This window comes from Brassica napus, chromosome A1, assembly GCF_020379485.1.
Source record: "Brassica napus cultivar Da-Ae chromosome A1, Da-Ae, whole genome shotgun sequence".
NCBI lineage: Eukaryota > Viridiplantae > Streptophyta > Magnoliopsida > Brassicales > Brassicaceae > Brassica > Brassica napus.
Genome location: NC_063434.1, coordinates 30,004,222 through 30,020,200, shown reverse-complemented (window position 1 = coordinate 30,020,200; position 15,979 = coordinate 30,004,222). Strand labels below are relative to the sequence as shown.

The 15,979-nt window shown below is 33.5% G+C and overlaps 3 protein-coding genes across 3 annotated transcripts; all 3 read right to left on the bottom strand.

Moving 5' to 3' along the window:
* Positions 1-1,144: 1,144 nt before the first annotated feature.
* LOC111197700 (NAC transcription factor 47-like) lies at positions 1,145-2,880 on the bottom strand. Its single transcript, XM_048735789.1, has 3 exons — positions 2,607-2,880; positions 2,120-2,472; positions 1,145-1,869 (listed from the first exon to the last, which is right to left on the bottom strand). The coding sequence occupies exons 1-3, from the start codon at positions 2,773-2,775 to the stop codon at positions 1,318-1,320; spliced, it is 1,074 nt and encodes a 357-aa protein (XP_048591746.1). The 5' UTR covers positions 2,776-2,880; the 3' UTR covers positions 1,145-1,317.
* A 6,837-nt stretch (positions 2,881-9,717) lies between these two features.
* LOC106445292 (apyrase 1) lies at positions 9,718-12,805 on the bottom strand. The gene is made up of 9 exons (XM_013886807.3): positions 12,279-12,805; positions 12,052-12,180; positions 11,916-11,972; positions 11,747-11,839; positions 11,055-11,260; positions 10,844-10,935; positions 10,540-10,757; positions 10,263-10,452; positions 9,718-10,102 (listed from the first exon to the last, which is right to left on the bottom strand). The coding sequence occupies exons 1-9, from the start codon at positions 12,567-12,569 to the stop codon at positions 9,990-9,992; spliced, it is 1,389 nt and encodes a 462-aa protein (XP_013742261.2). The 5' UTR covers positions 12,570-12,805; the 3' UTR covers positions 9,718-9,989.
* Positions 12,806-13,119: 314 nt separating this feature from the next.
* LOC106445291 (aquaporin SIP1-1) lies at positions 13,120-15,261 on the bottom strand. Its single transcript, XM_013886805.3, has 3 exons — positions 14,841-15,261; positions 13,573-13,845; positions 13,120-13,496 (listed from the first exon to the last, which is right to left on the bottom strand). The coding sequence occupies exons 1-3, from the start codon at positions 15,126-15,128 to the stop codon at positions 13,293-13,295; spliced, it is 765 nt and encodes a 254-aa protein (XP_013742259.3). The 5' UTR covers positions 15,129-15,261; the 3' UTR covers positions 13,120-13,292.
* Positions 15,262-15,979: the final 718 nt, after the last annotated feature.

The following is a 15,979-nucleotide window of genomic DNA, read 5'->3' as shown; positions in this document are numbered from 1 at the left end:
TGTTATATAGCTTGCAAATATAGTATCATTGGAGGGTAGAAGAACAATTTGTGTGGTCGACTTGCGTCACCTCGAAATGCAAGATAACATATTTAATCCGCCTATATATGGTTCTATTTATTTGAATTTTTATCCAAGTCGCTATTTGATAACTAAACAGCGAAATTGTCTATATATAAATCAATTGTTTAGAAATTAGAAGAATCGAGCCTTGAACTGTCGTAAAATTTTTGTGACACTATCCATTCTGCCAAAAAAAGATGGGGACAGCCTCTCAAAACAAGTCAAAAAATAATTTCCAAACACTTTGTAAAATAATAAAATCTAAATATAATTTTGGTAGTAGCATTATCATCATCACTCGTTTATATTTTTTTTTTATCGCAGCAAATCAATTTAATGTGATATAGTAACATTCTCAAAAATAATAATTTAGCATAAGCGATAATTATTAGTTGTCTAATGGTTTTCATGCTGTCATGCTCCTACAGTGATTTAAATGTGATAATCTGGCTTCATGAGATTTGTTTTTGTATGGACGATGTGTATATTACTTATGGAGCCTATTTGACCTTTTTCTTTTTGCTAAAACTTATTTGAAAGTTTATAGATAGTATGATCTCAAATATACCAGGGGAAAACCATTCACAGTCCCTTATTGATGAAATCACCGGCCTCTACAATGTTACAGAGTCAAAATTTGTTTTCCAATGACTCTCTTGAAGATCAGGCAGAGACATTGGATTTGGCCATGACGATGATGGGTGTTGTCAAATTGTCCATTTGGTTCTTGATGATTCACAAATTCGTTGTGTGCAAGTAATTATGGTGATGATATTTCAAGGGCTATGAAAGAAAGAATAATTGGGATGTCATCTCCACGTGGACTTACCCAAAACCGCAAATATATGTGTACACTGTCAACCAGGGACGAGGACAAGCCCTTTTAATACGGCTTGCGAAAATGATTTTACATACTATACATGTCACTCATTCTACATTTCTCTAAAAAGGTTTTAAGAATATTGGCTATTTTCATGCTCAACATGCGTGTCCATATGTCTAACATGTATGCATATGTGGAATATGTCGTAATAATAATATATAGAGAATCAGAATTCTGAACGCATTAGAAGAAGAGAGATGAAACCAAACTTATAATCTTGATATGATCATATATCCATTACAACTATTTTATATATTTTCCCCTTCCCCTCGCAATACTTAGTAATTTATATTATAACAACTCCTAACTTTTCAATCATATATCAAATGGGCCCTAATTCTCGTCATTGGGTTTTGAAAACAATATCCTCGCTAGCCTTGATACTTAAGGTGAGGACTGATCAAGAGTTCTTGATTCAGAAAACTAGATTGTTGAATCAGACTATGATCCAAATGATCTATACTATTATTGTAACTAAAGTTGTTGATCTTCTTTGAATTGTTCATCATTTCTTCAGCATAATCCACTCTTTCTCTTTTGTTTCCTATAACTCTGGTCTCTGAAGTGGGAGAGCTCAACTGCGGTAACTTGTGACCCAAGTAACGGTTTCCGTAGATGTCAGGGTTTGAGAAATCTCCAAACAAGAAAGAAAACTCTGACTCAGTACGATTTTCCGGAGTTTCGTTTAGAAAATTTGTCAAGAACGTCAAATCTGTAGCGTCTAGTAAGTTGGAGAAAGAAGACTGCTGGCGTTTAAGGGTTTGATCGTTTGCCAAATTTGGCAAAAGGGTTTCGCTGACTACGAATGGTTCGTTGTCATTTTCCTCATGTTCCTGATCCTCGCTTGTAGCTGAAGCAACCTCTGGTGATGACAATGAAGCGTGTGATTTCTTGTAAATACGGCAAAGAACCCAATCATCCAGCTGCAAGAGAGTAAGGAATATTAAAATCATAAGTATTGGGGGAAAATCATAAAACAATCAACATATATGTTGCATAGGTTCTTTATTAAAAAAACAAAAAAAATATTTATTCTATATCATGTATACTTTAATTAAACAATATAGTTGAATTATTTTTTCCTTTTAACTGAATTAAAAATATCATAATTTTTTGGTTCACATAAAAATACATCAATTATAATAAAAATATTAAGTACTTCTGAAATTTTACCCTCATTGAGTATTCTGTAGATTTTAAAGTCCTATCTCCCAAATTATTGACTTGGCTACCGTTCCTAGCATGGGCCACTCTTTTGGGCGATAAGGATTCGGCAAGTCGATACTCATGCATGATCCAATTGGTTTTAACACCTTTTGGAGGCTTTCCTGTGTAAAACACAAGAGCCTTTTTTATACCAATGTTTTCATTAAACCCTTCACGGTTTGGTACCGCGATTAATTTATCTGTTCCTGTGGCTTTCCAATATCCAGACGCGGCCGCTCTGTTTGGTCTTGCTCCATTGGGATACTTCCTGTCCCTCGGACTGAAAAAATACCATTCTTTCTCTCCAAACGGAGCCTTAGCTGATACAAACCAAACAACATGTTATAACACTAATAAAAAATGTGAATAAGAGGAAATATGCATATTATAAGAAAAAAAAGAGGAAATATGCATACACAAGTTATTATAATGGAAATATATTTTGCTTAGTTACCTGGTAAGTCCCATGGATCAGACTTATAGATATCGACATCTGCGATGATCGAAAGAGGGACTGGTAAGGAGGAAACCTTCTTCCTTAGGTAATGGAGGATGAGTTCTTCATCTGTTGGATGAAATCGAAACCCTGGTGGTAAGCTTGATCTTGGATCCTTGCTTATCATTGTTTCTTGGTTTGATCTTAAAAATCTTTTATATAAATAGAAAGTCTTTATTGAAATGAAAGAACAGAGGAGAACTGTTTTGGTGAAGAAGAAGAAGTGAGCCAAAGATTGAAATTTTTCGTAGAGCAGGTTGCGAGGCAATTTATGGTGTGTGGATTTTTGTCCTCTAGTACTCTACTGTATATGTATAATAATTTATATAATTAAGATATTAGAAATTTAGAACAAAATAGAGGGTATTATATTCTTAAAAGTAGACCGGTAGAAAAAGTCCAAAAATAATGTTAAAGTAGTCGATAAAAAGAAATAAAATAAGTTCTAATTATTTCGAACTGGGTAATACTTGATTTTCCAGTTATTAGAACTTTATGGCGAGAAGCTAGCAAATATCGTCATCGAGCTCGAGCATGGTCTATGAACAGAAACTTGTATAATGAATATCTTAACCAATAATTTTTGGTCGTCTTTTGCATGTATTTTTTTTGAGAAAACGTCTTTTGCATGTTGTCTATATATTCTCATCATTTTATACGTTTGGACTAATTAATTTTTTTTATTCAGTCCAACGTAATTAAACTTCTTGTGCTAGATAAAATTCCATTTTATTGAGGATTTGCATCCTTAAGCTATTGAATTCAATACTAGGTATATATTTTTATAAAGTTTCTGAGAAATATTCTTCAATCTTCTCCTAGCAAATATCAAAAACATCTACAATGATCCAAGTATGAACACAAATGTTCCGTTTTCAAATATTTAATAGCTATATAATTATTTATTTGTCATTGTATTGAGTGTGAATAATTGAAGTTATCTTAGAGAAGTGGACCCAAAAGAGACAGCTGTGTCCTCTGAGATTACATCTGATTGGTTAGTTTTGCTTTTGTCCTAACCATATCCACGTACTCCCAGATGCGGCTGCTGACGTAAGCATCATACTTTCTCAAGAGTGATTTTCTTTTGAGTTATTTTCACCATAGGACAGTTATTTTCTTTTGTACTTGATAAGAAAAATGAGATGATTCAAGTACAACATTATTGAATTTGAAATAAACTTGTCGCAGTACAAACACATGTATACATTCCCTGGTTATCCATTAATGAGAAGATTATGAGAATGTTAAAATTTTTGGAGTATTAGTTCGCTATTTGTATAAGATATGATCTTAAAATTAAAATCCGCAACAGTAAGACCATTTCCAATAAAGTTTTTTCTATGGAGTTCATAATATATGTGCTATATATATATATATATATGTATGTATATATTATATATGTATAAATAATTGTGGTTCTAAGAATTTTTAAGAATTCTTATTTATGGGATTTCACACTAATTGTGGACCTTACAATTATTTACATATATATAATATATATATATATATAATACATATATTAAGAACTCTATTGGAGAGAAACCACGTTGGAGATGGTATAAGACCCTAACGTACTATTTTAGATGTGATGCGAGCTGCTTTTTATGATTCATGAATTTTTCCAATTTTGTGACGTTAATTGAATTCTCCCTACTTTCCAAATGTAGATTACAATTATCATCCATGGATGATGAAAATAGGGTTGTGTGTTCGGAAAAAGAAAATTTAAATACGAAAGAGATTTCCTTCTGCCCTCTAATATAAAAGAGATAAGAACAACTTTAAATGATAAAAGCTTTGCATAATTGTTTCTGCATACTCTTTATCATCATGGGCTTGTACAATTGTAATTCATATACATATACAATACATTGCATATCCAAGTCGTATATACTAAACTTTTTATTTTTTCTTTGTTATAATGTAGAAAATTAAAGAAAAATATGAATAGAATAAGGTCAGTAGTCAATAATATTTATTGTTCTACATCAAAATTTAGTCATGATGAAGATAGTCAGAATGTTACAAAAAATGTATTAAACATCTATGAAGCGTCCAATAATATCTAACGCACATTTTTTCTTGACTTTCAAAATATTAGCTTACATTTATATGAAAACCGATATATAGCTTTTCTCCCCAGACAAGTTGTATATTTACTATTGATCATTTATACCTGAGTATATAAAGATATCTGATGTAGAAAAATACTATATATTAATGTCTATCAAAATATGAATATGCATAGGCAAACACATATATAGAAATGCAATCGAATCATACAAATCCCATACTTCAGTTATTTGTTAACTTATTTTATGTACGTAACGACCAAGTTATAATGATAAATTAAACAAACCGATTTATTTTTCAGAAAGAACTAATAACTATGCCAGTTACAAAAAAAAAGAACTAATAACTATGCTGGAAGTTTTTATGGTTTGGTAATACGTTAAGTATATTTTATTATTACAGTAAAATAGAATTGGATAGACGTATCAGACCAACATATTGATTGGGTTAACTGAGATAAGAACTACGTACCACGAAGCTTTGAATCAAATCCATATATAAAAAACAAAAGTAAACTTTGACCAGTGCTGCTCTAACATGTGTGAAGATGAAAAGGACAATAATTTGTTGACAAAAGACAATAATTTTGTTTCAATGCTAAACTAGTTAATTAACTACGTGTTTTGTCTAATGAAGCAAGTACTATTAAACTAATCTTAGTTTGATATGTTTCTTGGTGGGATGCAAACCAAATATAAACATTTGTTTCTTCCCGAAGAACAAACGTGGAATCATAAACACCCACATGATCTATTTAATGTTTACTTTAAAACGTAATTTAGTAAGCTAATTAGACTATGTTAATATTATTAAACCTACATTATTAAGATAAAGTGTTTTTCTTAAATGATAATGACATGCCACGGCGGTATTCACACACACACGCAAACCACACGCTAGCCCAACTTTCCCTCGAATATACTTCTGATTTTGACTTTTTGGTTCTAAATTTGTAATTACACGTCAGTGATTTATTTACCAGCTACTTATATATTGTAGGGATAATAAGCTTTAAAGGTTCAATTAAGCGTTGCTAAAAAAAAAGGTTCAATTAAGCAAACCAATAATTGAACCTCATTAGTTCACCGAAAGAGGTATCACCTGACTGTCAATTATAAGTTGCATAGTTTACAAAAAAAATGTTATAAGTTACATAAATAACTAGGGGATCATAAAAGATATCACAAGCGCTATTAACCTTTTAATTACTAAGTTTCCAAATACACCACTTTGGCAACATAGAAGAGTATTTTCATATAGTAAAGATAAAAATGAATCACAGCGACTGTCTGGTAAAATTATCTATTATTTTCAAGTTTTTTAAAAAAATAATAAATTGATCGTAGTTTGATTTTAGAAATTACATCGTAAAGCAATATAGAGGAATGAGTTACTCTCCTCACTTCTTGAGTTAAATATTCATAAAGGGATGAGTTAGGGCCTGACTGGTTCAACCGCAGCGGTTGCGGTTGCGGGAGTTTGCGGATGCGGGTGGTTGCGGTTTCTAGCGGTTTTAAGAGATTTGTACGACTGGTTCTGCAGTTAGAAATTAGTGCGTTTGCGGGATACTTATGACTGGTTAACTACTAAATGCAGCAGCAGTTAAATTATAAATTAACAATATTTACATTTTATACAATTATAAAAATATCAAAAATAATAATATTATAATAAATATAAAATTTATATTTAGAAATTTATAGTTTAAATTTTTTAAAAATATAGAAAATATTTTTATTTTAAAGTTTTATAATATTAATTAAAATTTAATTGATATATTTTAGCATTTTTATAATTTCAATTTAATTTTTTTATTGAATTTTTTTATTTTTGTATTTATATTGTTTTGAAAAAAAAAATTATCCTCCCGCAAACGCCCGCAACCGCAAACGCTAGCTGTAACCAGCTTTTGAATTTATGAGGTTCAGAGCGATTTGGAACGCTTTGGAGCGGTTTAGAGCGGTTTGAGCGATTGTTGCAAAACGCCAGCAACCGCTACCAACCGCAAAAGCTGCGTTTGCGGGTAGTAGCGGGAAAACCAGTCATACCCTTAATCTCCTCAATCTTCTGAAATTTCAAGTTTAATTAAATCATTTGATCAGTTCAAAAAAAAAAAATTAAATCATTTGGTAATGAATTAAGTTCCACCTTGTTTTCAACTTGAAAATTATTAATTAGAAACCCTCACAAAACAAACAGAGAGTAGTACTCTATATGCGAAATTCATGGACAAGAATTCGACAAATACGCTACACCTTTATGATCTCCTATGAATTTCATATGTATGCGTTGTATATGTAATCTCATATTACTAGTCAAATATTGCGTATCAACGTTAAAACCCACTGATTATGCACGTACGCATAACGAACAATACGCAAGCAAATTATAAAGAAACCCAACTAGCAACAAAGTAGTTGTAGAAAATACACGTTAAAATTTACAAGAAAGTGTTTTAATATGTACATAAAACACTTCGAATGATTTTTTTTATCATCAAATGTGACTTTTGTTTCGTTTGTAGAAAATTGAATTTTATCTTACGCCAGTAGGCTTTAAGGTAATTCACAATAAATTTATTTTTTTATTGTTTATAAAATCTAAAGTCTCCCTCAAATAACAAGAAAACAAGAAACAAGAAACATGAAAAATGAAAATATGAAAAATGAAATAGTCAACGTGCCAGCAACAACACGTGTGACTTTCGATTCCTCCATCAAGCGTCAACATTTTGCACCTAGCTAGAATTATAGGTGAGCATGTTCCTTTTAATATACGTATTATATTTTTCTGACAGGAAAAATTTACTGTATGCATAGTTTTAAAGACTTAAAAATAAAAATAATAAACGCTACTTTGCTAAAAAAATAATATATAATATTGGTTATGTGAAAGAAAAAAATAATAAATACCAGACGAGACGAGTTGTTTGAATATATAGATCTGTGTATATATATTTTTGGGTCTAAATGTTAAGGTCAGTGTATAGTTCTTCTTCAGTATTTCATCACATATACCTCGAGCATTATAAATTCAAGAACTAGATTGTTGGGATGTTCAAAATTTAATGTTGATCAACATTTGAACTTATTCAGTGACATGTTCCGCATGTTAACATTTCCAATATACGTTTTCAGAACAAATATTTACAATATTTCTTCTTCTTTTTGCAAAAAATATTTACAATATTTCTACCATCAGTATATTATTTTGTTTTTCTTAAAATATATATATGTAGCATTTTTGTTTTCTAACTAAATTTCGATGCACTATATTTAAAAGGAAAAGTTTGCAATTTTCTATAGGTGAAAGTTTGCTGACAAAATACATTTTATTTACATATATTTATGTAGATTATTTGTTATAAAAGTCTAATTTGTAGTTGTAGAAAGATAGTAGGAGAAATAGACGGTTATAGAAAATTGGAAAACGCCAAAATCGGAAGGGACTTGCTTTAGGAACCGAAAAAGAGATAGAGAGGAAGTGAGGAGCATTATTAATAATTTTATAATAAGCCAAACCGTAGAAGATAGCATATGCCAAAAGAATGAAGTAAGTCCACACTCCTCATAAAAGTTTGATATTATCCACTTGATTCAACCGGGTTTTAAACTGAGGAAAACAAATCTTGACAAGGAGATATATGGATGTCCATCGCGTTATTTATAGAGAAGAGGAAGATAACTAGTCTTTTGACGAATCATTTCATCAAATATTGGTGGTAACTAGATACATAACTAGTTTAATATAAGCTACTTTTCTTATTTTACAACGAGTAATGTTTTCAAGTACTGTTTAAAATTTTACACATTGATATCTTGTACATAATAGATTATTTTTGGTAGTAGGTCAGAATCTATTCTACCGAACAGAAAAATATGGATATTCATCTTGTTTACATCCTTTTCTTCTTTGTCGTTATATACTTTTATATGAGATAGTTTTTTTTTTTCTGGAATGATGGGTACTAACTTAGTTGAATAGTGGTCTCTTTACGTAATTTAGGAATGGTATATTATACTTTTAGTTTTATCACTTATTTCTCATCTTTCTTTCCACTTCTCCACTTTATAAAGATAAAGATATATGCTACTTTTTTAGGAAAAAAAAGATATTATACGTATAATTATGGGTGTGGATATCCTTCGTAATTAAGATAATATGAAGCAGAATTAGATTTTCGATTTTCTAAATAAGTGTGGTTAGATATAATGAAAGTTTACTTGTTCCACTGGAATTTGAACACTAACTTGTCAAGTTTACAACTACTCACCAATCAACATCTTATACTTTTAAGTCTTAACTTTTGTATTCTAGAAGAGAATTTTGTTTTTAAGTTCGATTATCACATTTACTAAAAGTTATTTTAACATATTATAGAAGTTTTTTTTTTTGTTTTAAGCAGCAAACAATAATACATTGATTGTGGACCATTAATAGTTTTATCCCTTACACAGTCTGGCCGATGGTTTAGCTGAACAAGTTTTACACTTGTATAGTCTGCATATATAGCTTTACCTGATTTGAGTTTCCATGTGTTTTCAATGGTTCATTACAAGTATATTAATGTAAAACTACTTTGGTCCCGGAAGTCAAGCTGGTGACATGAGATTAGAATGGGTGGGCGTGTAAATGGTCACAAATCAAAGTAGTAGTTCAGTTTATATGACGGGACCACTCATATAACGTATAAGTTCCAAACTATCTATAATGCCTTTGACTTGTCAACGCTCATCTCCAATTCTTTTTGCAAACTTATCTCCAAATTAATGTTGTTTGCTCAACAAATAAATTAAACAGAAATTTAAGGAAAAAAATATATTGGCTTAAAATGGACTTGGATATAGACTGCTTGTGGAGAAATATAATGATGTTTACTGAATTATCGACGTTGAACTAAATCAATCCACCCACAATAATTGTAAGTCTGAAGAAAAAAACAGAGACAAACAAGGACAGACTACAAAATCAAATTCTCAACCGCCAAGACAAATACTCTCAATAAGGAAAGCATTTATACGAAACCAAGGACACGTATTCAGTCTAGTTTTACAAAAAAAGGAAACTAATAAATTAGATATATAGTAAGAACAAAAAGTCTCTTTGTTTCTTTTCTAGAATGATTCTTGTAATAAAAATCAATAGTAAGGAAGTAAGGATTATGATGATAACAAAACTTGGAGGTAGAAATAAAAAGGATGGGGTGATTTTGGGAGAAATCAAAAGAATATGGGTCTTCATGCAAATTCCCAAAAATTTCCCCACTCATAGCGAGGATACGGCCTCTATGGCGCTTCCTAGTGGCCACGCAGCTTCCACTGCGTGTTCTCCATACTTCACCTTCTTCACTAACGTTATTGTCTGTGATGGCTTCAATCCTGTTTAAGATTATTAACGTTATTGTCTGTGATTGCTTTCATAATATCACTGAACTAAGAAATCTAACACATGCATAACCACTAACCATTATCATCAAACTTGTACTTATCATTATCGTGATAGGCTAATGTAAAACGAAATGCGTAGAGAGTAGCTTACCAAATCCATCAACGAGAAGTGTGTATTGGTAAACAAGATCCAAGCACAGGTAAGGAAGATTGTCTTCCTCCACACGTGGGAACTTCGTTTTCCCTTCTCCCATTTTCATGTTACACGCTTGGCTTGCCGCTTTCTCAAAGTCAGCTGGACGAACCGTAGCCACAGGTTGCGACGGGTCAACGAAACCAGCCTGCCATTTACCATCATGGTTTAGTTTTAAGCATTGACAAACAATGTGATGTCAACGAAGACTTTTAAAGGCGATAAAGATTTTTACCTCTGCGGCTCTGTCAAAGAAAAACGATGCGACAAACATATTCTTTTGGCCACCACCGCCTCCACCGTTCCACACTCCACCGAATGTGCATTTCATGTGTGTACAGACTGAATCAATGACTTTAAGTGCCTTAAGAGCTACTCGCTTGCATTCGTCTACACTTGCACCGGATGGAGAAGCAGCGGCCTTAAACGCTGTTCCACCATACTTGTAAGTACCTGAAATGAATCACATGTTCCACAGTTGGATGCAGAGAGTTCTAGTTTGAAACAGAGTGTTCCTCAAGTAATAATGTCTCACTTACCATCATAGCCGGTGACAATGCAGGGGTTGTTAGAGCCCTCGGAAACTTTCAAAATCTCTGCTCGGGCAGCTAATAACCCGTAATGTAGGTAGCTGCATTCAGCAAGCCAATAAGATATTGCGTTTGAGTTAATAAAAGCTAGGTTCATGTCTCGCATGTAAGGAGCAATGTATCATCAAATAGGGTACAAAAGCAATTACAGATGACCAACCTATGAACGTAGAGGAAATACTTTCGTCCCTTGAGATACATTTCTCTGACGTAAGAATCCTCGCCTTGTAATGGTTTTGGTGCTGTTGCAGCATCTTTCTCAGATATAGCATACGCCATCTGAACAGATCCCCCTCCAAGATCAACCACTCCAACCGTTTCTGAGTAAGGCTTTCCCAAAGTCTTTAGCAAGTAGTTGATAGTCACCTTAATAATAGACAATTTAGGGGGAAAAAATGAAAACTTGTTAGTACTTAACTACAGGTTGTTTTAGGATAAAACAAAATTATTCAAAGAGATCAGTCCTCAAAATGAAAGATAAAAATACTAAAAGAGACACAACAAATACAAGCACTTAAGACCATCTCCAATGGTTTGCTCTATTTTTCACTTCAAAATAGAGTAACTCTATAATAGAGTTCAATTTTACTCCAATGGTACTCTATTTTAGAGTGAAAAATAGAGTGATGAACAAAAAATAAATAAGTTACTCTATATTTGGAGTAAACCTATTTTTTACTCTATTATAGAATGGAAAATAGAGTACCATTGGAGCATTTTTACTTCAAACTCTATTTTAGAGTGGAAAATAGAGTGGGGTTGGAGATGCTTTAAATCTTAAGTTGTACTCTACAATAATAACAAATACGAACTGGATTTAACACTAATAAATGGAAAAATCAGAAAACATACCCACTGATAAGAACCTTCTTGAGTACCATCCAGAACAGTAACTGCATTTGCCTCAGTCTTCAACCTGCTTCTATCTTTCAGGAGCTCCCTAACCTTCAAAACAAAAATATATTTTTCGTATAAACACTACAAAAGCAGGCGAATTTTAATATATTTTCACAAAAATTACCGCTTGCAAAATGTTTTCAGAAGCTTCGTGACCCAAAGCCCTCAAACCAGCAGTCGCCTGCACATAATATAATGCAAAAGATAATGACTGATCACATGATTAGCTATCATTATGTGCAAGGAGCTCGTTTCCATACCCCAACTCTAACAGGAGTCTTGGGACGCAACTCATTAGGAACAGAGTCCTCTGCTTTATCAAGCAGAGTCACCAAAGAGTTCGCTGATTGTCTAGGATCATTAGGATACGCACTCAACCCCGGCTTAAGCTGAAATCAACATAACACAAACCGATTACAAAACAAGAAACACGAATCAAACAAACATATCCTCTAACGCCTAAAATCAATTTTAGCATTCGCAACACCTGAAGGAAGAGCTCGAGTTCATTCTCCAAAGGAACGAGATCCAAATTTTTATCAAAGCAGTAAACATGCACGCGGCTCCCCGAGCTCCCCGCGTCGAAAATCACAGCGTACTTCTTCGAATCCGCTCCTCCTCCTCCGTTCAACGCGTACTCCGACGTCGTCCCCGGCATTAGCAGGATCACGAGAGTGATCAGCACGATCGGGATCGAGATTACGAGCAGGAGACCGCGGTGTCGACGGATCTTATCGGGGACCGAGTCGTGCCTCCCGATGGCTCGCTTCGCCGTCATTTTCGCGCCGTTGTCGGAGTCGGAGGTGGGGGAAGTGGCGAGTCCTGACTCGAGTAGCTCGGAGGCGGAAGGGGAACGGTAGCGGATCTTGTTGGTGGTGGCGGAGGACGCCGATGTCTTCACGGACTGCGGCGGATCCTTTGACGGATCCAGATCGGCGATGGTTGGTGACGGATTGATCTCACAGATCTGTGAATCGGAGAGTTTCGTGAGCGATGGGAAGCAGATGAAGTCGTTACGTTTATGATTTAACGAATTCGATAAAGAGTTAACCGAACCAAATTGAAGATAACCAAACCGAAACCCGGTTTATTCCGCAAGCTTAGAGAATGAGCCGAAAAGAACCAAAGTTAACCATTCATTGATAATCTACTGTTTCTAAACCGGGAGAGTCTGAAAAATTAATGCACAAACCGGAGAACAGTTGACATTTTAAATTCAAACTAAACCAAATCATCTGTTTATTCCGCAAGCTGAGCCGAACAGAACCAAAAATAAACCATAATAATTCTAAACCGGAAGAGAATCTCAATGATTAATGCACAAACCGGAGAAAAGCTGAATTAAATTGATAAATAAAGAGTGAATCTAAACAATTGATAAGGAGACTTTTTGTTGGTTTCTCCTTAATTTTGGAATTAAAGAAAAAAACATTATGAATCTTTGTAAAATCCCAAACCGGTAAAGAATGGAACCGGTGTTGTGTTTGATTGGTTTATCTCCTCAGGCTTTCTTCTGTTTTTCTGCTTTCTTCTGTTTCTTCTGTTTCTTTTGTTTCTTCTGTGGTCGAGGTGGAGATGGAGATGGAGGGAAGATAGTACGGAAGATCAATGCAGCAGATAAAGCTCCAACGAAAGAACTGATCCAGTACACGTAGAAATGGTCCCATGTGTTGTGAGAGCTGGTCATATACGCCCACCCAAACGCCTGCATTGCAAACACACAAAGACGTATTTAGAGAGATCATTCATCTTTTAAAAACGTTGAACCAATGGATACTTACAATGGCAGGGTTCATTGCTGGTCCGGTGTATTTAGACCCAGCAACAACGAAGCAAATGGTTGCGAGAGAAAGCAAGAGCGTCTTAGCGAGTAATCTTCGTGGACCCTTGAGGATAATAAGCAAAACCGCGAAGGTAATACCGAAACTCAAGATGGTCTCTGCAATAGCTCCAGTGTGCACATCAACCAGAAGGGAAGGCCCTGAGATCATATGCTTGTACTTCTCTGGTATGAACTCCATGATGGCTAATGCACCTCCTGCAGCACCAGCTGCCTGGTAAAATCACCCAAAAATGTCTCACATTTCATTTTTAAACATTTTCCAGGAATAAAAAAATGTTTATTTCTAGAGCAAAACGTTGTAAGAAGAACAAATAATAAGTGAAAAAAAGAACAAATATTTAATCCTATTAAGAGGTGTTATGTTAAGGTCTTTTTTACTCAGTATAACTCCTCTACAAAGGAGTACAACTTACTCTTTTGTTAAATCAGCTTTAATCAATCTTCTAACAGTCTTTATATCTCTTTATGCTATACACAGAACCACACAAGAAACTTCAGAAAGAACAAAAAAAACTTTTGTTTCTAGACCCAAAGGATGTTTGAAAGAAGAAATAATCAGTGAAAAAGAAAATATTCAATCCTACCAAGTGGTGTTAAAGTCTTTTTTTACTCAATATAACTCTCAAAAAGGAGTACTAATTATAATTCACAACAACAATGGAGTTTGTTCCATTATTGTCCTCTGTTCTTGCAACATCTTGTAATTCAAGACAATAAATAATAAAAATATTAAGCCGTTAAAAAGGAGTACAACTTACTCTTTGTTAAATCAGCTTTAGTTAATGTTCCTAGCAGTCTTTCTATGTCTTTATAAAAAAAAGCTTAAAGATAAGGGGTTTTTTTTCAGCTTTAATAAAGTGGGAAACACGTAGATCAACAAAAGAATCTGATTCTCTGTGTTCTTCATGCACAAGAACAAAAAACAAACCCCACTATACTAACTGATCAAAATTGAGAATATACTAACAGTAACAACACAAGATCATTCTCATTGTCCCAAAATGATATGATGTATGATAAAATTGAGTACTTGCAAGTTGCAACCAACCTAAAGAGGATTAAAAAATGCACATACTATAATAGACTGAGATTCAGACACAACTAGATTCAGATTCGTACAGACAAAACACAAACGAAATTCAAATTTAAGACTCAAAGTCCAATACTTTCGAAATAAAGTTTGGATCTTTAGAGTAGATTATGTACCTGAGCAGGCAACCTGATGGCCAAGGTGAAGAGGGTATCTCCAGGGATCCCGGCGGCGTAGAAGGCGGCGTTTCCGGTAGGGTTGAAGCTAGCGGAACCGAACACGACGGTGAAGATCGAGACGTAGACGAAAATGAGAAACGTGGTGATCGCCAACGGAGCCCAGGTGATTCCGTGAAGCCCCGCGGCGGAGATGATCTCCGTCGTCTGTAAACCGAAGGTCGCGGAGAGGACGACCCAGGAGAAGGTCATCAGCATATCCCCAGTCGCCGACTTGACAACACCCATTCTTCTTCCTTCTTCCTTCGTCGTGAGTATCGATGGTTCTGTTTTTTTTGGGGATCGGAGTAGTTTTTTTTCTCCCTCTAATAAGATTTTTATTTTATTTTTATGAAAGGAAGATATCTTTGTATGATTCGACTAACCACTCGTCTTGCACTTGTTATACAGTATGATTTTTATTATTATTATGTTGTAATAGATTTATATATGTATTCGAAGCATATATGTATCACTGAAGATTCAAAATTCATGGGTTCTATATTAGTTAAGCTATGAGAGAAAACAATTGTATATTTCAGGTTATTTAATTATTTATTTAGTAAAAAGATGTTATTAATTATCTGGAAAATTATTCGAGCAAAATGCCACTCTAAAGTTGTTTGTGTGTGATATAAATATATAATCACAAGTACGGAATACTAGAAAATTAGAATAGTGTTTTGTGTTTGAGATTATTTTAGACACAAGATGGGTTATTTAGTGATTTACATAAATATATTTTTTGTTGCAAAAAGTTCTAGGACGAAATTCATAATTTTTTAGGACCAAAAAAATAGTTGGTTGGTAAATAACTTTCTCGTAACTATTAAGGCTCGAAACTTGAATTTTCATCTGAAAAGTTTATTAGTAATATTGTGTAAACCTGACGAAATTTTCATTCCAAGCAACAATATTTTCTATTTTACACAATCTTGATAGAATAAAATTGTTTAAAAATATATATTTAATCAGGATTGTTCAAGATTGTGTATTTGTAGTTGAATTTGTTAACAACTAACAATTAATAAATTATATTTAAATATTAATATTTTCTCTTTTACTAAAGTGTCATTTTAATACTCTTACATATATATAAT